This window comes from Sceloporus undulatus, chromosome 6, assembly GCF_019175285.1.
Source record: "Sceloporus undulatus isolate JIND9_A2432 ecotype Alabama chromosome 6, SceUnd_v1.1, whole genome shotgun sequence".
In the NCBI taxonomy this organism is placed as follows: domain Eukaryota; kingdom Metazoa; phylum Chordata; class Lepidosauria; order Squamata; family Phrynosomatidae; genus Sceloporus; species Sceloporus undulatus.
Window position 1 is genome coordinate 152,479,011 of NC_056527.1, and position 22,830 is coordinate 152,501,840.

The 22,830-nt window shown below is 40.5% G+C and overlaps 2 protein-coding genes across 7 annotated transcripts in view; one reads left to right on the forward strand and one right to left on the reverse strand.

Moving 5' to 3' along the window:
- The window catches only part of TMEM266 (transmembrane protein 266), a 100,298-nt gene that overhangs the window by 63,036 nt on the left and 14,432 nt on the right, over nt 1-22,830 (reverse strand). For all 3 annotated transcript variants that reach the window (XM_042474821.1, XM_042474822.1, XM_042474820.1), the window contains exon 2: nt 6,971-7,155. In XM_042474821.1, coding sequence (XP_042330755.1) covers nt 6,971-7,005 — 35 coding nt within the window. In that variant the 5' untranslated portion in view covers nt 7,006-7,155. The remainder of the gene's footprint in view (nt 1-6,970; nt 7,156-22,830) is intronic.
- The window catches only part of NRG4 (neuregulin 4), a 92,999-nt gene continuing 72,532 nt past the window's right edge, over nt 2,364-22,830 (forward strand). For all 4 annotated transcript variants that reach the window (XR_006104612.1, XR_006104613.1, XR_006104611.1 and 1 more), the window contains exons 1-2: nt 2,364-2,522; nt 2,800-2,918. The gene's annotated coding sequence lies outside the window, so the exon portion shown is untranslated. The remainder of the gene's footprint in view (nt 2,523-2,799; nt 2,919-22,830) is intronic.

Below are 22,830 nucleotides of genomic sequence, written 5' to 3' on the forward strand. Positions count from 1 at the left end.
ATCTATTTATCAATATCAGGTCTATTTATCTATTTATCAATATCCAGGTCTCAGTGTTTAGATATTTATCAGTATCTATTTTTTAATATCCTGGGCTTTTTATCTATTTATCAATATCAGGTCTATTTATCTATTTATCAATATCCAGATCTCACAATGTTTAGACATCTATCAATGTTTATCAAAGTTTAGATATTTATCAATATCTATTTTTAATATCCAGGGCTTTTTATCTATTTATTAATATCTGTTTATCAATATCCAGATCTCATGATGTTTAGATATTCATCAACCACTGTTCAAACATTCAAGACGCACAAGACTTACATGACAAAACAACAAATATAGGGACAAGCCATTGAAATCATCATATAAGGACAAGCCATGGAAACAAAATCATGAAATTGAAATGAAAGTTTTGCAACTCTTTTTGAATTACAGCGAGGATGTCTACATTCACATTTCATCACTCCAGAGATTCAGAATCCACTGCCATAAAGGTCCTGCTTCTAGCTGTCATCACTGTTACTTGTCACAAGGACAAAGTAAATAGTGGCAGTAGCCCAGGTCTCACAATGGGAGCTGTTTCCCAACACTGACTTTGTCTCACGGATGGTTCGACACAGTCCTTGACCACAGCTTCACAGATCTTCAGACCTATGAACTTGACATGTACTGGACTGTTTACGAGAATTCAGGTGAACTGAGCCTGGCCTGACTGGAAAACAATCAATATGGATCAAAGAGACAGCGGGAATGAATTTAGAGCAGGTTATTTTAGAGGCCATCTAGGAGAAATGTTTCAGGCGGTGGATGGGAATAGCCATGTTCGCCTGTTGCACAACAGATCTCATGACACCTTAAAAGCTAACAAGTTTTATTCAAAGCTACTGCCGTGTTCATCTGCAGAATAAGAATATAGAGAGATCTTGTAGCACCTTTGAAACTAAGGGAAAGAAAGAGGTTGGCAGCATGAGCTTTTGTAGACTTTAGTTCCTCAGATGCAAAAGCTTATGCCAAATGAAACTTGCTTGACTTTCAAAGTGTCATTTTGGGGAATAATCAAAAATGTTTAATGGGATAGTTTTTTAATTCAATATATAAAATAAGTTTAAATTTTCATTTAATATCATTGCCATTTTATTCTTGCATTTTATCACTACAGTGCACCATTTGAAGTTATTCTCCCTGGTAATAGACCCAAACTCTGCTTTTCTGGATCTTTAGGTTACAGCTCCCCTTCCAAATCTAACAACTTCATGGATACCTAGTTTAAATCCACTTGCTCCTCCTAATACAAAACAGAAGCATTTATTTCCCTGAACAAAAAACATAAGTGGTCATGAACTGCACTCCACAACAGCAACCTGCAGTGTATTTTTTCCAGAGTCTTTCCTCCCCAAAATAAACACATGCCTCTGCTACATGTTACAGGGTTCATTTTCACAGGTTACATTTCTAGCCTGTGCTAAGTAAAACTGACTTATAAAAGTTATGTTTTCAAATTCTAGTGCTCAGGTTACTATGGTCCAAAACGTCCTGCAGAAATAATCCAGTTTGAGACCGCTTTAACTGCCCTGGCTCAATGCTAGGGAATTTTGGGAACTGTAGCTTTGTGAGACATTTAGCCTTCCCTGTCAGAGAGCTCTGAAGCCACAATGAACTATAATGCCCAGGCTTTCCTAGCACTGAGCCAGGGCAGATGAAGCAGTCTCAAACTGGATTATTTCTGCAGCATGTTTTGGACCTACATCTCAAGTATGTGGGAATATACATTCCACTACAGAGGTATAGTACCCATCCAAAAGTGAGTAGAGTTGGCCTTCCACATCCATGGTGTTATTTTAAATCCATGGATTGAAGCATCCACGACTTGAAAATATTAAATATATCTATCAAATCCAAAAAGTAAATCTTGATTTTACATTTTATATAGGGGACACCATTTTACTATGCCAATGCATTTAATGGGACTTGAGCATCCACATATTTTGGCATCCAAGGGGCGTCCTAGAACCAAATCGCAGTGGATACCAAGGACCCAATGCACACAGGTAAAATAAACATATGAAGACCCCTTGTGATACGAATGGCCAAGTCTCACAGGCACTGATTGCACAAAAGATATGCATAGACCCTAAACCAGGAGGGTATGCTTATTCAAATATATGTGTCTAGACCGAGACAACAGGTGCTTCAAGTCCAAGCAGCACAAAGGAGTGATGCCAGATTTATTCTCATGCCCTGCAGCTGCTCACACATGTAAAGAGAGAGCATTGTTATTCCCAGACACAAAAAGCACAGTGAGAGAGGAACCGCTCTCTAAACTTGCTCTGACAAACTACATCAAAGGCACAGAGTCCAAACGCTCTTAGGTGAAAGGGCAGAGATAGTGACCAAACAGTGGGGGAAAAAGAGCCCGGTTTGAGAAGTGCGGAAACCAAGCAGGAAAGGGTGAAGAGAAGCAAAGATTCCCAGGTATTCGAAAGGCACCTCTTTGCTCAGTGGACAAAATAATAAAGGTAAGTAATTTGCAAATTAGTCAATGCATTTCAAAAGATGATCTCATGCTTGTGAGAAACAGCGACGGAAGTTCCCCAATGGCAGCTGATGGAGGTTCAACGACCAGATGTGGGTTTTATTAGGCTGCCCTTATCTTGTGTTTGCACTCTTTAGGAGTGCAAGGCTGGGGAAATGCAGCTCTCTCCCTGACAATGGAAAGGGGAGGGATGCAGGACAGAAGCCACCATCAGGATCTCCCTGAGTAAGATCCTAAGCAGCTAATATTTTCTTCTGTAGAGTCTTCTTCACTATGTGGCCCCATCGGCACCTTGTCCAGAAAGGAATGTTTTGACTTCCTGAACACTCCAGTGGGATTCTCCACCTCTGTCCCAAGAGGCACAACATCACCAACCTGCGTAAGTACAAACAGTATTCATATTACGGTTCTGGGTATGCTGCACAGTGCACAGAGTGCAGTTGATCAGAGAATATGAGTTTAGTGGATCTCATATTCAACAAGAGTGGTATTTTTTAAAGAAAAGGAAAAAAGAGCACTATAATGGGATGCAAAACAGCCCTTTATTTCTTACACTTGTCTCATTTGCACATCATTCTGTGCTCAAACACGCCACAGTGAATGTACCCAGAACCCTTGCGGTTCTCTTCTGTTGTTTAAAAGATGCCTTGCTGGAATCAAGGTTGCACTCCAGTCTGTGGGAAAGTCCTGTGGGGTTGGGATGGTAGTTATAACAACTCACTGGAGACTAAGGCACTGTGTGATGCAACGGCCGGGGTAAGTGTGTGCCGTCCGGCCGAAATGCAAACACCGTCGTCTTCTTTTTTTGGAAAGAACTTTGGAATGTTGGAACTGTGTGGATGTGCTAGCCCTGTGCGTAACAAAAGTTCCAGAATGCTTTCTTGTATCCTGCTGCTTACCAAGCGCAAGAAGAATTTCAATGACATAATCTCATTCCATCTGCACGCATCAATAGAAACAAATTTAGTGAGAACGGAGGTGGGTGGGTGGGCTGGGAAACATGTATTTTAAACATAGTGGCCTAACGTTTGCCAATATACATCTTCCTCTCCAAACTGAGCTCTTTGTATGTCAGGAGGCTCGTGGTGTGCATGCATTTATTCATATTCCATATATATGGGGGAGGATGTTTTATTTCATCCCTGTCTTGTGGCAACATAGTTTATGATAAGCGTATTTCTCTTGCATTGCATTGTGGGGCTTTTTTGCTACATACTAGACGTTAAAAGGGTTGTGGGGCTTTGTAGGGGTTGCATTTTAGCAACATAGCAAAACAATGGCACAGTAAAGGAAAAATGGAGGCATTGTTATGTTGTGTAGTATAGTGTGGAAGGCTCCCTACATAAGCTTGAATATGCAGAAAAATAAATAAAATATCATTCAATTTGTCCCATTTCACTCCAATTGCCACCTCACAGACACACAAAGTAACCGGACAATGATATGATGCTAATTTTAATTCATCTTTCTTAGATTTTAACTGGAAGCGAAATCTATATATCTGCAACTCTCCGCAAAATATTCATTTTATGTTTGTCTGCTGTGCTACTGCAATGAGGGTGCTACTGAAAAGCATTCAGAAAATAAGAGTTAGCACAAAATGTTGCAGTAAGGCGGTTAGTTATAGATAGGTTGAGGGAGGTTATGAACTTCTACAACCTTCACTAGCTGAAGGTTCACTTCTGAGCGCAATTCAAAGTACTGAATATTATACACTTGTCCTTCCACATTCGCTGGGGTTAGTGGCACAGGACTTCCATGAAATTGAAAAAACAGCAAATAAATCAACTGTACTTTTTTAATCCGAGAGAACAATTGTCTAGGAATTTCTAGGTCCTCCAGCAGAACTCTGTGGTCAACATCTGCCAGAATTTGACCAAAGAATCATGTTGCAAGACCTGCAAATGTCTAGAGAAGTGCTTTCTCTAGGAATCTTTAGGTCCTCCAGTGCAACTCTATGGTCAACCTCCAAGAAAATTTCACTGAATGATCTAGAAATTCCTAAAGAGAACTATTAATCAAATCTGTGAATAATCAAATCCACAGAAGTCAAAGCCGCAAATGTGGAGAGCTGAGTGTACTTCTAAATCTTGAATTAATTTAAGGCACAGAATATGTTCTGGGCTGTGCTCATGTACACAATCTCACTACACTTAGTTGTAGATGGCCCTCCTATATATGTGTGTTACAGCTGAGATGCTGTGGATGGGAACTTGGGTAACTTCTAAGTCAGTGCTTCTCAGGCTGCCTGATGGGTGAGGCTGGCAAGGTATTTTTCTTCTCAGTGAACTTGTGAATGACACCATATTTGTGCCCATTGGCTACAAAAGTTCTTTTCTTTTCTGGAAATTCACCAAGAACCAGAAGCCAATGGTCCTGGGACCGGCACTAGACCAGGAACCACACTTTGAGTAGCACTGTTTTTAGTGGTACAACGTAAGATGAGGAACTCATTGCTCTTAGGTATTTTATTTCATACATGTCTTCTGGTGACATGGTTTATGATAAATGTATTTCTCTTGCATGGCTTTTACTACATACTAGGCTGCACTGAACACTCTCTATTAATAGGGTAGAGCTGTACAAATCCAGTGATTAGTAAACTATTTTGTTAAAATGCATAAAGTTCTTCTCGGATAATTGCCAAAATGGTATATAATTAAAAGGAAAGTATAATAAAGCCAACAGAGTAACAATCTTAAAAGAGACAATAATACAGAACAGAAAGACAGTTGAGACAAACACAAAGAAAACTTAATTCAGGGGATACAGAAAAGTTAATCCACTTTTAAATAGCCAATACAAATATATGGCCTGTTACAGACAGCCAAAATAAAGCTGCTTTGAGTCACTTTGGAGATATGGTATTTCAATGATGCATGAGTCCTAAGAGTCTGGAAGCTTCACCAAAGCTGCACTCCAGTCCTTAGGACTGGAACATGGCTTTGGTGCGGCCTTTGGACTCTTAGGATGCATGTATCATTGAAATACCATACCTCCAAAGTGACTCGAAGCAGCTTTATTTTGGCTGTCTGTAACAGGCCAATGTAAAAGTCTACAAGGGAAGGGAAAGTCTGCAAGAGAAAGGAAAGGCATTACAACTGGCTATTTAAAAGAAAGAGAGCACTTCTCCCTCAAATGTGACCTATACAAAACTACAGATGGGGTTTCTGATTAAATTGTAACATTCAGGGCCTCCAAGATACAGTACAGTTGCAATCTTCAGGCTAAGGTCTAATTCAAACAGTAATGCAAGGACAGATCCTTGCATTTCAAACCACAGGTTGGTGGGAAACCACTTGCTTTTCTATGAAGAAAAACAGCTTTGCAAACATGCCATCTGGGAGCTAGTACTGGTTTTTAGGAGTACGTTTTCAGTCAGCCCAAATACACCAATATCAGAGAAGCCTGAGCTGCAGTGAAGGTACAGAAGCCAGCTCTTGCAACATTTGTGATGTGGCCCTAGATCAGGGGTAAGCATAGTATAACCATGGGGGATTTGACCTTCTGGTCATTTCCAGGTTTTTGTTCTAATGCTTTAGACTTTTGGAAAGTTTATGCAACTCCTGGTATGTTCCAGAAGCTGAAAATCAGCTCCTGGGCCTGGCTTAAACTGCTGCCAGACTGCAGAAATAATGCAGGTTGGCACTGCTTTAGCTGTCATGGTTCCATTCCATGGAATTGTGGGATCTGTAGGTCTTTAGCAAATGCCAGAACTTCATAGTATTGAGCCATGGCAGTTAAAGCAGTGTCAAACTGCATTACTTCTGCAGTATAGATGCAGCCCTACTTTTTCCATCTTTGTTCTAGGTATCTTCCACATAACAGAGACCTTGTCTATCCCCTCTGTAGCTAGATCCTTTTGACACTAGAAATGCTAGAAAATGAACCTGAGGCCTCCACATAAAAAGGAGATGCTCCACCACAATCCCAGCACCCTCCTCTACTTTGTAAAATACACTGGAATAAATACTATGTAGGTTAGTGTGTAAATATCTTAAACTGAAAGTTAGGTAAAGGAGAGGAATATCCCCATGTTCTTTCAACTGTTGGAGACATCTGCAACCCAAAAAGCCTCCAAGACTTAAAGATGGATCCTTAAGAAGATGGTATCAGAAAGTATGAGAAATCAGGGCTCACCCCACTTCAAAATTCTGAACTGAAATCTGAGCTAGCAAATTCATTCTATAAAATGTTTTGCCATGAAGAAGTGCTTCTATGAAGTGTTTCACAGAAGTTCCTTCACTTTTCCTTTGAGTACCATGACCATTTGCTAGAAAGGTCAGAAACAAGGTAGTAAGGGCCATTAAAACACAGTGGCTAACCTAAACCACATCTCTAGGAAATGGCCAAAAGAAATCTTAAAAAGCAAATCCCAGTGTTGCTGGTCCCAGTAAACCCAACTGCATTAAGGCATATAGATCACCCTACCTTTGCACCATAGTGAGAATCTCGGCTTCAGGCATCTCAGCCAATGCTGCAGAGAGATTCCATTAGTTGTAGGATACATCTGCCATCTATTATTTAAAGTGGAACACTCATGAAGTCCATTATGCCTTTGCGAAGTTCCATGATGCTATTTTAATTTCCTAGAGCAGTCGGGATTCAATTCACACCTGGAAGCAGAAGAGAAAACACCATTTAGAATAGCAACCGTGCAACCTCTGAACATGATATGAAGTGTTCATGCAAGTTTAGGGACCTTAGCATTCATTTTCCAACTCCATGTGTCCACAGCAAATACCTTAGGATTTATTTAGTCTCCATCCAACCAGTACTGTATAGGAAAGCTATCCTAACAAAGCGTTCTGCATTGTCACCTCTTGAGGAAAGCATTAGTGAAGTAAGAAATGACCTTTTGTAGGAGTGAATAATATTTGGAAGAGGTTCTTGATCTTTATACCCAGAGCTGTTCTGTCCCTAAATGCATCCCTATTTTAACTGAAAGAAAGAGACAGATGCTTTTAGATTAAGACAGAAAAAGTATGGATTTTGTCACTGCTGAAGTGTGGAAGTAACTTGAGTGGCTATTTGCAATTGTCCAAAACTATATCACAATCTTTGCTCCAAAACACACGGCAGAAAAAATCCAGTTTGACACTGCTTTAACTTCGCTGGCTCAATTCTAGGGAATTGTGGGAGATGTAGTTTTGTGAGGCATTTAGCCTTCTCTGCCCGAGACAGCTGTGGTGCCACAATAAACTACAGTTCCTAGAGCTCCTTAGCATTGAGCCAGGGCAGTTAAGAGTGGTCTCAAACTGGATTGTTTCTGCAGTGTGTTTTGGACCTTTATCTTATACCCAGGAGAGTTTCTTCTTCATGTCAGAAGCCTACTCATTCCCACCCTTTCCAACTACTCTTAACATCTATACAAGCAATCCCATTATTCTTAAATTCTCTGTTCTTCAATAAGCTCTATCTCTGTCCAGCATCCCTTTAAGATTTCAGATAGGGTTTAACATCTATAACCCTAGTAAGACAGAATTAGGCTGAGATGTCTTTGGCTACAGAATCTCAGTTATTATTATGGATGTCATTAACAGAACTACAAAGAAAGGAGATTTGACAAAACACACCACAGAATTAATGTGACAAGATACCAGAACAAATAAAGCGGGGAAATGTTTGGTTAAGAATTTGAATGTAGTGATTTTCCAATGAGGAGAAAACCCTGCAGAGGAAGCTACGCTGGCACCCGATAAATAATATAGGATTGACTACAGATTAAAATATAATTGACTCATAGAACAAATCATACTAAATGAAATCAATGAAATATACATTAGTCATCCTGTTGAGTGTATCATTGATTGATCGACTGATTGCTTAGGGTCATTGCTTCTGTTAGCTCTGTTCCTTATATGCCTATTTTCTGTATATGGGGCAATTTTATCATGGGAGAGCAATGAAACATGCCATCCTATCTGCATTCTAAAATGGTGCAACCCATTGCAATGTACCATGTGCATTAGTGGAACATGCAAGAACAGCTTTTCTTAATCTAGTATCCTCCACATGTGTTGCAAGACATCATCCCTCACTTACATATGAGCAAAGGCAGACATCTGAGGAAGACTGATCTAGGTAACATCTGAGAATAATTGTTCTGCAAAGAGATTCTTTGCAGTTTAAGCTCTCTTTTTTCCAAGCCCCCTGCATTCTCCACTTGGAGAGACTCCACAATAGAAGGTGGGCTGCTGAACCTATTTGACCAAGAGTGCGCAAATCCCAATCTTTTCGGGTAAGGAGAACTGCAAACTTTTTTGCAGCATGATTCTTGATTTATGACTAGGCTTAAAAACACCCTTCTTTCCCACCCTCACCAACCATAACAGGGAAGTCGAATCCAATAATATGTAAAGTGAAGACATTATATTAAAAGCTACTCTGCTGAAAATGAAATTTTCTGGTCCCGAGAAACAACTAGCTTCCATCATCTGTCATTAACACTATGGGCAGCCGTCCAGAAAGGATGTGTTTAATTTGTATGAATGTGTAGCTCGAAATGTGTATCTTAAAGGCCAACTGCACAAACAGCACAAGGTCATCCTATTAATATGATGTACTGCGATCTCTCCGCTCTGCAGTTTAGCTCTCGGTGACAAATATTCTTAATGTTTAAGGTTATGCGTTTGCAAACAGTTACAGTTCCTGCATTCTGGTGCCCCATATGGCACTGTATTTGCCAGGCTAAAGCAAGGAATTAAATTTTAAAAATGTGGCATTTCATCTCTAGTCTTGTGGTTAGGAAGATCACTTTGACTTAATGTGGGGCAATTCCCCTCCGATTTGGAGATTAGCTTGAACCCAGAAACAAGAGTGTAACTGAAGTGAATAAGGTGACTTGGCACATGACATGCTTGATCCAATGCCAATGACTGTGTTTCAAAAGGAAAACTTTGGCAACACTGGGACAGGCTTTGCTTTCAGAGCATCAGCTGAAACATGTGGAAGGGCAATGTTTTGCCCTTTTGGCCTCCGCACCTAATAAGTGCAACAACTACTGCTGGAAAGACAGCAGCTTTCTATTGACAATCCATCAGGCCAAAATAGACGTTAATGAAGACATGAATGCATAATCACAGTACTTCACCCATTTCACTTCTGAAAAAGATCAGGCTTCCACATTAAATCCATGGCCTCATTTCTGCCACATTATAAACCGGTTTGCTACAACATTCCCAGAATGCTATAGCCCTGAGCCATGACAGTTAAAGTAGTGTCAAACCGGATTATTTCTGCAGTGCAGATGCAGCCTTAGTTGCTGACCAGTCCAATGCAACTTCCCAGGGTTGTTCTGATCATTCTGCCTTAAATTGTCTGGTTTCTTTTACAAATCCTGGTGAGACCCTGGAACTACTAAAACCTTCCTCCTGTACGTAGATGGTGCCAATAAGGACCAGCACCCAGAATGAATTCATTATTAGTATCCAGAATGAGGTAGACCTACTTTTAAAGTTCTGAATAACTGCAGAGAGAAAAAAAGAAAAAGAAATCTGGGTGACATGTTTTAAAGACTCAGTTTAACTATTTAGATTAATTATGTTTTTGGAGTCCACTGCTTTTCTATTTCTATACAGATCAACTAAAATTAAACTATTGATTTTCACTGTTGCTTGAGCACACTGCATAGATTTTGCTAAGTACGGCATGATCAAGTTTTCACAACTTAAGTTGTGAAAAACCTGATCATGCCCCAATTAGCAAAGAATAACAAATTAATCGGCTCACTGGCTATTTGGGTACCGTAATAAAGAAAAAAAAACAATGAGGTCAGAAGAAACAATGGTTTTTGAAAACCCAGGAAACAAGAGGGCTGGCATGCAAACTCATCAATATTTTCTCATGAGGACAGATTCCCCGGCAGGATGTGGCAAAAATAACAACCCATTGCTTATTGCTTTAACATAGACATGACAGAGAAAAACAATTAAAGGCTAAAATTCAGGTTGCTCATGCAGCTCTGCAGTGAATGAGACGTTATGAAGATGGGGCCATCTTTAACCTTATGGGGAAAACTCTGAATGGAAAGCTACAGGTCATCACTATTCCATCCCCATAAGACAGTCCTCTAACTTCTAACACTCAGGAATGACTTCCAGTTTTGCAACTTCAGACTGCAAAACTAGAGAGATGTTTTCACTTCTTTTCCTAGAGGACAATCAATAAGATGTTGAGAAACTGGAGCGTGTCCAAAGGAGGACAACTAAAATGGTGAAGGATCTGGAAACTATACCCTATAAGGAACAACTTAGGGAGCTGGGGATGTTTAGCCTGAAGAAGAGAAGGTTGAGAGATGATATGATAGCCCTGTTTAAATATTTGAAGGGATACCATATTGAGGAGGGAGCTAGCTTATTTTCTGCTGCTCCAGAGAATAGGATCCAGAGCAATGAATGGAAGCTACAGGAAAAGAGATTCCACCTTAATATTAGGAGGCACTTCCTTACAGTAAGGGCTGTTCAGTGGAACACACTCCCTCTGAGATTTTGGTGGAGTATCCCTCCTTGGAGGTCTTTAAACGGAGGCTGGATGAGAGTTCCTGCATGGCAGGGGGTTGGACTGGATGGCCCTTGGGGTCTCTTCCAACTCTATGATTCTAAGCATTTGACGATGAAGGCTTCCTGGAAAAAGCAACAATGGCAAAAGGATCTTTATTTTTTTCCTGCCAGACACATGGTGGGCCCTGTGTATCCTCTGGGGACTGGTTCCAGGACTCCTCCATGGACACCAAAATTTGTGGATGCTCAAGTCCCATTATATACAATGGCATTGTACAATGGTGTCCCTTATATAAAGTGGCAAAATCAAAGTTTGCTTCTGGAAATTTAAAAAAAAATCATTTTCAATCTGTTGAATCTGTAAATTAAAAATGTGTCGATTTGGAGAGTCAACTGTAAAAATCTTCCCATTATTTCAAGCAGTGCAGAGGTGCTGAAACTGGAAGTTTGGTAGGCTACCATGCCTCCTCTCCTTACTGTGACACAGCTGGAATTATGCAACATTATGAAGCAACATTTTTCCAGATTTGCTGTTTTGGGAAGGAAAAATGGTGGTCCTCATTAATAAATATCCAATACCCCCCCCCCCCCGCAAACAGACTTATAAAATGACCTACTGTATATACTCATGTATAAGTCTAGAAGTTTTAGTCAAAAAAATGACTCCAAAAACCTGGGTTGACTTATCCACGTGTCAAAGTAAGTAGTGTACTGTAACTCTTATCAAAAAAGGAATCATGTCCTAATGAAAGCTTAATGTCATCACCTAAAAGAAGCATCAATCCCCTCTACAATCTCATCCATCCAAACAGTTATGCCTGTTAAAACTTTTAAAGATCTTTAGCGTCATTTTGACTTCAGCCTTTGCATCCTGTGTTACATGCTGTTAAGTTTTACTCTCGACTTATCCACGGGTCATCTCAAAATCCATAATGTTGGCCTCAAAACCTTCCCTCAACTTATACATGAGGTCAATTTACAGTCGAGTATATATGGTATATTGAGATGTGGCATTGTTACAACTGACACACACTGACTGTAGCAGCATGACACTGCTTGAAACAATGGGAAAGGGTTGGGTTTTCATGCAAATGTGGTGTTGCAGCCAAAAGGTGCACGGTGGTAGATGCTGCTATTTCCACTGACATATGAGTGGTAAGCCCACCATTTCTCTTCCCTTTTGGCTGCAACACCTTGTCCTGCTCTTCTTCTGAATTCACTAAATCCATTCTAGAGAAACAGATGGATAAATGTTGGGGTGGGGAGTAGCAACCATTCAAAAGGTACCGAGTGCCCAAACTGCAACTCAAAACCCACTTATTTATTGCAAAGTGCCATGTCCCTCTGGCTTTCTAGTAACAAACTCTGTGCTGGGACAATGGCACATGTGCCCACAGAGAGGGCTCTGAGTGCCACCTCAGGCATGCGTGCCATAGGTTCGCCATCACTGATCTATAGCAACCCATTCTTGAAAGAAGTAGAATGAAGCAGGCAAAACTTCTGGTTCAGAGGCATGTTCTGGATTGGTTTAGGAATACTGATGCAAAGAAGTACTATATGGGACCATGTAGGTTATATGATCACAGCCAATACTGTAGTAACTGCAGTTGGAGAAAGTGCCATATAAGTGTGAAAACCATTACTAACCAAACTCACTAACCCACTTTACTTCACTTGGATGGCTGGGGAAAACAAAAATGTAAAGAAACGAAAACTAGTGGGACCTGGTTGTGTGGAAGCAGAGTTCTGTGTAAAAGCATCCTCAAGTTGCCTTTTCAACTTTATTCAGGGCATATTTATAGGAATGCTCTTTATGTCCTAGTTATCTCTTTTATCCCAGATTAAATTTTTTGGTAGTGTCCTTACAGATAGTAACCTTAGAATTACCACTTGACCCTTTCAAATGCTGGCTAAAAGAGAAGTAATCCCTTCCTTCACTGACAACGTTTCCCCCTCACCCTTGACAAGCTCTTTTCTCTGGTTCTGATTCACATTTTTGTATTTTGCCCAAAACTTCTTCTACAAGAAGATTTTGCCCCTTGGACTAAAGAAATTAATTTGCAACAGAGCCAGGATAATGGAAATGAGACGGTTCTTCATGAACCTCCATCTGCCTAATTTATCTAACTTATACAGGTCTCAGTACAGCAAAACAGGATAACAATCTGAAAAATGAAACGACAAGGATTTTAAAAAGAATGAGGCTTTTGGAAAGAGAACCAAGCCATGACTGCTAGAAATGAAATCCCTACATTGTAACATTGGAGATCACCAATCCCAGGTGCTGCAGGGTATATTTCATAGGACGGAACCGACCACCTCTGGGGATTTCTTGCCTAAGGAAACCTGAATGGAGCTCTGCTCTGGTGCCACAACAAACTACCATTCCCAGAGTCCCATAGCATTGAGCCATGGCAGTTAAAGTGGTGTCAAACCAGATTATTCCTGCAGTGCAGATGCAGCCTAAGATATAGTAGCCAGGTGATCTGGGAAAGAGAAGCCTGTGTTGTATTCTGGAAGAATTACATTCCTGGCCATTGCCATCACCTGGAAATCCCAAGGACACTGGTCCTCTTGCTTCAAGAAGGTTTTAATAATAATAATAATAATAATAGTTGTAGTAGTAGTAGTATCAGCAGTGCTCAGTCCATTTTTTAAAGGACTGGATAAATTCAGGGAGGGTAGACTGATTCATGATACATCTTTTTCTGCTTGGAAAAGCATCTGAGGAAGAAGACTGACATCTACAAAAGCTCATGCTGCCCTCTTCTTTCTTTCAGTTAGGAATTTATGACATCGGTGGGATCCCATGCAAAAATGGGATTTAAATTGGAAAAAAAACTTGCAAAATCAGATTATCTGACGATGTCTGGGTTAACCCAACATTAACCCAGACAGAAAGTAGAAAAGACACGCAAAATTCAACTGGGCTCAAACTTGAGATAACCAAAGAGGACAGATCTCTAAATCGTTCCAACCTGCATTTTTCCCAGTGACAACTATGTTAGAAACAGAATGGAACTAGAATATGGACTGACCCTTACTCCAATCTGGAAAATAAATTTCCACATTCTTGTGTTTTCCTGTGCCTTACTTCTCCCAGTTACAAACGCAGGATTGCTTTGCTGAGCATCTATGATTTGCATTCGGTTCTCAGCTGAATTCCAGAATAATCTGATTAACTGCTCCCATTTTCTCCCCAGCCTATTATTAGTACACTTTGATCTTCCATCTGAAGAAACTGTACCAAAAGTGTTATATCCTACAAGTCTCATTACCTTGGAGACTGGAATCAGGATCACAGTTACTAGGGAATGATCCCAGTGGCAGACAAGTTGCTGGGGAAGAGGCTGTCTATCCATGCACAAGCAAACCCAAGTCCCTGATACTTTAGAGAAAACGTTTCCATATCCTATTTTTTGTTTTCACAAGATAAAAAAAACCTGGGACTATCTCAGATGTTTGGGTCAGATGTTTGTTCAGGGAATTTTGATGCATGAATGCTAGGAAGCAATAACCCCAAGCAGAATGAACATTCTCAGTGAAGGATCTGATATACCCTTCCTCACTGTGGACTTTACCATATGTGATACCGACTCAAAAAATTCTCCATTCTGGTTATTGTGCATGGGGTAGACATTAACAAAGAGTTCTATATAGTCTGTGTAGGAAATAAATAATAATGTGTAGGTAAAATACAGAAGAGGCCTCATAAATGTAGAGTCGGGAAGAGGGACCTAGTTTGGGAAACCAGGGTAGGCAGAAAGGAGACTTGGGTTTACTGGTAGATTATTGGACAGTATACAATAAACCAGCAAGGATTTCCAATCCTGTATTTTTAAAATTCCCAGCATATTTCTTATGTAACTGGTTCCACACCTGAGCCATTTTGCATCTGGATCCACTGAGTAGACCTTAGGCCTCTAGTTAAAAGCAACAGATACAAGTCTGCATGAGATTTAGGCTCATACCCTTGTTGCTTCCTTCTCACTTCTCTTTCTGTCCCACAGCCATAAGAAGGAGAATGAAGCTTTCTCTACCAGATTTTTCTTTAAATCTAATTTCCCAATGACATCAGAACTATGCTTTATCTATCTCTAGCTACTGAGAATTAACCGTGTGATTTCAATTCAATTCTGTTCTCACCAAATAGAGTTTATACCAATTACAGTTTCCAAAGTTGTCCCGTTGTATTTGTCTTGATAAATTTATAAACCTGTAGTTTTTTGTGGGTTTTTCAGGCTATGTGGCCATGTTCTAGAAGAGTTTGCTCCTGATGTTTTGCCAGCATCTGTGGTTGATCTCTTCAAAGAAAATGTCTTCTCTGAAGACGCCAGCCACAGATGCTGGCGAAATGTCAGGAACAAACTCTTCTAGAACATGGCCACATAGCCCAAAAAAACCACAAAAAGCTATGGATGCTGGCCATAAAATCCTTCAACTTTACATTACAAACTTGTGTTCTGATAAGATGCTATCTGTTGTCTTATCATAAATCTGATGCGTTAAATGGTTACATACAATCTGGTCATTCAGTAACCTAACCATCTATTCCCATTAGATATTTATGAGCGATCGTCTTAGATGTCTATTCAGAATTCTTTCCCAATGGCATATACCTAACTGCCCTGTCCTACGCCACAAACCCTAACTATTAAAAAATTCTGACAGATTTTTTAGTATAGTACAAGTGGACAGGAATGTGCTGCGTGTGGCATACTATGCGCAGCTTGAGGCTGTTAAACAATTTCTTTGAACGTGTCACAACCCATCCAGTTCCTACCGCTATCACAGAACAAGACATTAAAGTCCAAATATGCTTGTGTGGAAACATTTCAAATGTTGCTTTTAATAATAATAAAAAAATACTCCTGCCGGCTGCATGACACAGAGCAATCTGTCAAACCACAATCAAGCTGCTATGAGCATTTCAGAACGTCTGCAGCTTGTCAAATGAAAGCAAGTTGTCTTTTGACCCCAGGAGAGTAAGCTGTGATGTATAAATGCAGGTTTTAGAGGTAGCATCTACTCCTCACGAATGCTGTTTATGCACCCAAAAATGCAAACTTCCAAATATACTGTACTTCAGCTAAGGAATTACATTGTCCAAACCCTTTTAAGCAATGCAGCACAGATGGGCATTACCAAGAGGGAGTCCAGACAGACCTCTGTGTATGTTTATGATAGCACATGTTTATGATCTATCTTGCAGCTTCTGGCAAAAGCTACAGAATACCACTTGGTACCGCACTCCAAGAAATGGGCTTATATCCATGCATGTTAAAATAAAATACCAGTTCAGCTTAAAAGTGCTACCACGTTACTTTTTTCCTCCCCTTCCCTTTCTCCTTAGAATACAAAGAATCTCAGTTTTTAAAATACAAGCAGATATCTCATTTACTTTGCGAAGGACCAATTAAAAATCACAAAAACATGAGACTAGGTTTTGAGATCCACAAAACTAAAACCATTGGAGAGCATCATATTTATATCACATTTATAGTCCAAGTATGTAGAGAGATCTTGTAGCACCTTTGAGACTATGTTTATCACACAGGAGGCATTCCATGCAGAAACAGGATTTAAAACTCTAAGATGACATGCAAAAGCAAGATTGATTTTCAGGCACATCAGGGTTAATGCAACATTAAACCAGCTAGAAAGTCAACAAATGTGGTCCTTTTTACTTTCAGGATTTTCCGGAAGTAGAAAGAATAGTGTTTTGTCTACTTTCCAGCTGGGTTAATGTCAAATTAATGCACCTTAACAGCAACGTCATCTGAAAATCAATTATGCTTTTGTGTCTCTTTTCTACTTTCTGTCCGAGTTAATGTTAGGTTAACCTGAACATCGTCTGATAATAAACCCAATTTTAAATCCCGTTTTTGCATGACCTCCCTCCAGTCGATAAACTCCTAACTGAAAGAAAGAAGCTTGCAGCATGAGCTTTTGTAGACGTTAGTCTACTTCCTCAGATACTTTTCTAAGTAGAAAAAGATGTATCATGCTTTGGTGCAATCTAAAGGGAACGACTCAGCATTAGAACGACACTGCATATTCTCTCATTGAGAATAATAACTGAAATCTGCCCAACCGGCACTGCAACAGCCAATAGTTTGGATGACCATGCACCCCCTTACCTGCCATAGCTGTTCTCCTTGTAGGCCCCAGTCACAGTTTGTGATGTTGGAAGGAGACACCTGACCACATGGTGAAGCCAGGTACCCCATTTTCACCCTTGTGGGCCATGGGAACAGCATGCAAGGAGAATAGCGGTGGCTCCATGGCATGGTGGCGGGTGGGCACCTGTTGCCATGCCAGACCAGGTAAGTGCTAGGGGTGAGAAGGATTGAATCTGCAGGCAGATTATAACAGAACTGTCCTGTTGCATCCTGCTTGTGCATTTTGTGAATAGTCTGCCCCAGTCTAGAATCCAAGCTACCCGATTTTAAATAAATAAAACAAATTATTATTAATTGTTATTATTAAAGAAAGCCCCAAAGAACTTTTACAGTTAAGCCAGACAGTCTTGGTATTTTAGCAATAATGAAGGAAGCAAGAGGTTCCCATGTATTTCATTATTTTATACTGAGAATATCCAATCAACACTGTCTATAGTACTGTATGCATCTGCTCAGCAAAGGGATTGAATGGAGAGTCCTTCCAGCCATGCTTATAACTACAGTTTTAACCGATGATGGAAGAACTGAGCCAGAACTTTTCATGGAAAGCTACGTTTTTTGAAATCAAACAGGATGGATATGGGTTTGAACCGGTGAAAGATTTAAGAACCATTTGAAGATCATCAAAATAAGAGGAACTCCTTCATGGAGCAAATGGTCTTCACTAGGCTTGCCAAGAGTTACTTCCTTACATGCCTGTAAGAGAAATGAATTTATGTGTGCATGCTCACATGCGAATGCTCTCATGTCATTTGTTGACTTCTGGTTTCAATGGGCTCTTAGGCAAGGAATGCTCAGAAGTGGTTTGCTATAACAGTCTATATCACCTGGTATTCCCTGGCAGCCCACCATGCGGGTACTAACCAGATCTGACCCCACTTAGCTTCCAAGATCAGATAGGATCTTGTATCCAGAATAAGGCTACTACTGCTATAAATGAGCAGATGGCTATTAAGATTTCTTTTTTATGAGCCTTCTGTCTTTCTTGCAAAACTAATCTGAGAAAGCTGTGAGCTTTACTTGTTTCACAAGCTTTCAAATAAAGACTGAATAGGAATCTGTTATTGATACCATTGGTACAGGAACCTGTATAGCGATTGCTTAATTTGCCAATTTTAGTTAGTTTGTTACAGTGCAAAAGTTACTGATCTCCTAGCCCACATGAAACCATGGATCCAGTCCTCAGTCTGGAGGCATCTTAAGGTTTATAAGAAGAAACAATGAATGTGCAAGGATGAGAAAAGCAGAAAGTGCAACCTTCTACTCCCTGGTGCCTTCCATACCTTCAACTGCAACTCCCATCATCCATCCAGCAGACTAGGACCTCCCAAGGCACAGGCACATATCATAAACAAAAAGTTCCACTTGCTAATCCCAGTATGGAAATAGCAGGCCATATTGTTAGATGAGAAAGCAAAAAGCATTCAGCTCATATTTAGAAGCTCTATTTGGTCAGTTCTACTATTCAGGTACTGTACTCTAAACTGACATACAGATCAGGATTTAAGGCTGCCCTCTGAATATATAATGCCCCATTTTGGTAGGAACATTTCCACATGCTCTTCCCGGTCATCTTCTGCATGAGGGAGCATGTCAGAAGCTCTTAAGTGAACTGTGCCATTTTCCAGACCCTTGGTCAGCCTTTCCTGCATGTTACAATGAGAAGGCAATAAAGACTACAGATTATCACTCTAAGCACTATTTGCCCTTTTTAAAAGTCTAGAAATAAGAACCTTTAACACATGCACACATACACTCCATTCACCGTTCATTTCTATTTTTAAAAAACTCTTGACAAAATGATCAGTTGGACATAATTTGGTTTCTCATTTAAAAAAAAACACATCTAAAGGATGCTTTAAAAAGATCGTGCAAACACTGTAGATAAGCAAAATGCACATACCTCGCACCTCGCGCATTTCTATTAATTTTTTTCCAGGATCAAATTGGAAAGGCACATTCCATTCTGATTAGAATCAAATTTCATTCGGATCAGGGTGAGAGAAAATCGCAACATATTTGACAAAGTAGTAATAACTACTATATGTTCAGAATTCCTAACCTGGTATTTCCCAAACCTCTCAGATTGCTGCTGAAGGCAAATGATGGCACAGTTCAAGTACAGACCTCTAGGTCCTGTGGTCAGTCAACAGGTCTCTCTGGAATCTGAATTCAGGACCCAGCTGAGTCCAGAGACAGAGGGAAAATATAGCTATTTGGTTCCCTGAAATCTCACTCTTGCCTCTTAAGAATCTAAATATGTATTTTCAGCAGCATTGACTAAAATACTGACAATGGCACTTAAAAACCAGGAATGTGTTTCTAGCCATGTTCCACACCTTAAACTGTGACTTAGAAAGCCTATCTAGGTTTTAAATAGCAGCATAAAACCTTTGGTGGTGTTTCTTTGGTTTAAATACTGTATACACTCATCTATTAAGTCTAGAAATTTTAGTCAAAAAATTGACCCCCAAAAACTGGGTCTTTATCCACAGGTCAATGTAAGTACTGTACTTTAACTCATACACACACATATATCAAGCCATCCCCTTTTTCTGAATAGAGTGGTAAAAGGCAAGAGCTTAGTCCACCCTCGGAGCACCAAAAAGAAGCATGGATCCCCTCTATTCTCTCATCTATCCAGACTTTAGGATCAGCACAAACAGTTCATGTCTGCTGGAATATTCTATGTTCTTGGCATCATTTTCCTTTGCATCATCCTTAACATCCTTTGTTACATGCCCCTAAGTTTTACCCTTGACTTATCCACGGGTCATATCAAAATCCATAATTTTGGCCCTCAAACCTGCCCTCGTCTTCTACATGAGATTGACTTATAGTCGAGTATATATAGTACTTGTTGTGTGCCATCAAGACAACTTATGGCGATCTAATCATGGGGTTTTCTTGGCATGTTTCTTCAGAGGGGATATGCCATTGCTATCCTCTGAGGCTGAGAGTGTGTGACTTTCCCAAGGCCACCCAGTGGGTTTTCTTGGCTGAGTCAGGATTCAAACCCTGGTTTCCAGGGTCACTGTCCAACACTCAAACCACTACCCCACACTGGCTTAAATACTGCAAATTTTGGAGTAAGCGAATCGAAATTTTAAATTTAGACTATGTTAAAGTCTGTAGGCATAGCTTTGCCTGCTAACTATTTATATGCTATTGCTTCTTATAGTTTTCCTCTCCTTGCAGAAATGCTGCAATAGTCGTGAACAAATGAACTCTTTGGGAAATGCTATTTTACATATTTATATATAGCCACACAGCAAAACGAGGAAAAACAGGCCCTGCCTTGCAGAGATTACAATTTAATCTGATCTCAGCAGCAGCAGATCAGCAATGGATGGAAAGAGCGGCACATTTTCACTTTGGGAAGGTGATGGCTTTGACTAGCCAAGCAATAAGTTCATTTCATCTCCTAATTAAAAGTTAATCAAATGTCAAAAATTGAATTGCCTCCAAACATATTCTCCAACCCCATGCAAAACTCTTACACTACCAATTACTATGGTTAAAACTAGCCCAAATGATTCCCAAAGTAAGTGCTACCCACCCCAGGGGATGGTGGAAAGATCCAGTGGGGTGGTGAAGAAAAACAGGGCAGTAGTGAGCTTTCGGTCAAAATGTTGCCATGCAAGAATAACAAGAGGAACTACCATCCTTTTAGGACAATGGTGGAGATGGTATCAGGGGAGGAGAAGCAGCAAAAAAGGAGCTGTCATATTTGAGACCCTGCTTAAACTTTGTGAGTTTTGCCAAGACCTGGCTGGCAGGTTAGAACTGTACTACTGCTCTTGCTTTCTTTTGTCAGAGAAGGCTGAGAAAAAAGGTAGCAGAAGAAATAATGTTGATGGAGGTATGACTTGAAGCTATGTGGGGAAGGAAGAGAGGAATATCTGGGGTTGATTCTTCCACAGAGTCTTTTGATTCAGTTGTCTCTTTCAAACTGAGAGCCCTTCCATGCCAGGGAGAAAAATAGAAAGTCATCTGCAACCATCTCCATCCCAGTGAAGAAGCTTTTCCCATTGTACCTGGTCACCTTGGGAGAAACAACCGAACAGCTGGTCAAGCAGAGAATGAGATGCCTCTTACTTGTACTGGCTTTTGCTGCAAGGTCACACAGACAAAAGGTGTCTGGGTCCCTGCTCAGCCAGCAACTCACTAGCCGCTCCCAGGATGACCAGGTGCAAAGGGTGCAGCAACGAAGCAGCTGGTTGAACAGCATCCGAGAAGCTTCTCACCGGCACCAGCCTTTGACACAAGTTGGTTGGTCTTGGTTGGTTGGTCTTGGTTGCCGCTCAGCCAGCTGCTTGGTTGCTGCTCCAAAGGTGACCAATTGCCTGGCCGCTGCTCCCTTTGTACCCAGTCATCCTGGGGGCAGCAACTGAGCTGCTTTTGGGAGGAATAGGCCTGGACCACTGCTGTATTCACACATGAGAGGCTGAGTAGGCGGTGATGGTGAGGTGGGTGCAGCTGGAGTAGACATGGTTGGCTGGCTGCTGCACAAGCAGGAGACCTAATATCAAGAAATAGGTGTTGGAGGAGTGTTAGGGGTGTCACCCAAGAGGAAAAGGGGCAGTGGCCAAAAACATTTGGGGCTACTGAACTAGCCTGGGGAAAAAAACCTTATGATTTCCAGATTTGCGGGTTTACGATGTTGCAGTCAGTCCCAGTTGCAAGTAGCCATTGATTTCCACTTCCAGCTCCACAGAAGCAAAGTCAGCTCATTCTGCACCTAATGTCCAACAAGGATCTATTTTGCTGTTGCTTTCAAAATGCACAAACAATGACAGGCATTTCTTAGACTCCTAAATACCACTCTTAGACTCCTATCCTGCAACACTGATTGCACACAAGCACAGGATTCTGCCTAATACCTTTATAAATGGCTGGAAGTGTGCTAAATTTCACTACTATTTGTCATACTTGGGCTTACGGTTGTCATTAGCAACTTGTATGCAAAATGAGTTTTTCACAGTAACTCAGAGAAAAAGCAAGGGAGAGGGAGAGGAAGAAAGAGATGGGAAGAGAAACATGATAGTTCCTTTTACATCACCTTTCACAACATCATTTTCTGGAAACAGAATTCAGTTGGCACTTCTGATAATGATTAGGCAGAAGAGGTCTCAAGTCTCACGCTCACAGCTAGATTAGCTTTGCACTGTTAACAAGAATGAAACTTTCCCTCCCGGAGAAGCCAGAAACCTCATCCATAGAGCAAATAAGAACTTGCAATGCAGTGTGACCTGTTGAGTAGCAAGAAAGAGAAGGGAGAAGGGCATTCACCACCATCATTTTCAAATGCTTTTTAATTTAGATAGGATACGAATATTGCAAAGGTTGGGTACTATGAATTATCCTCTAAAGTCGAGTATAACTCAGATATGATTTAAGCAGTATTTGCCTGAAGAATTTATATACCATTATGGAAGTGATTAACAAACAGGTCTGAAAAATATAAGCAAAATGTTTCCACTTTTGTCTTCTTTGGTTCCTGAAGAGGAAAGTGAGCTGCATACAGTTTGAAACACTGTTTCCAGCATTCTTTTGCAGAATGCAAAAAGACTGCTTTTGGAAAAGACTGTTTCCAGCATTCTTTTGC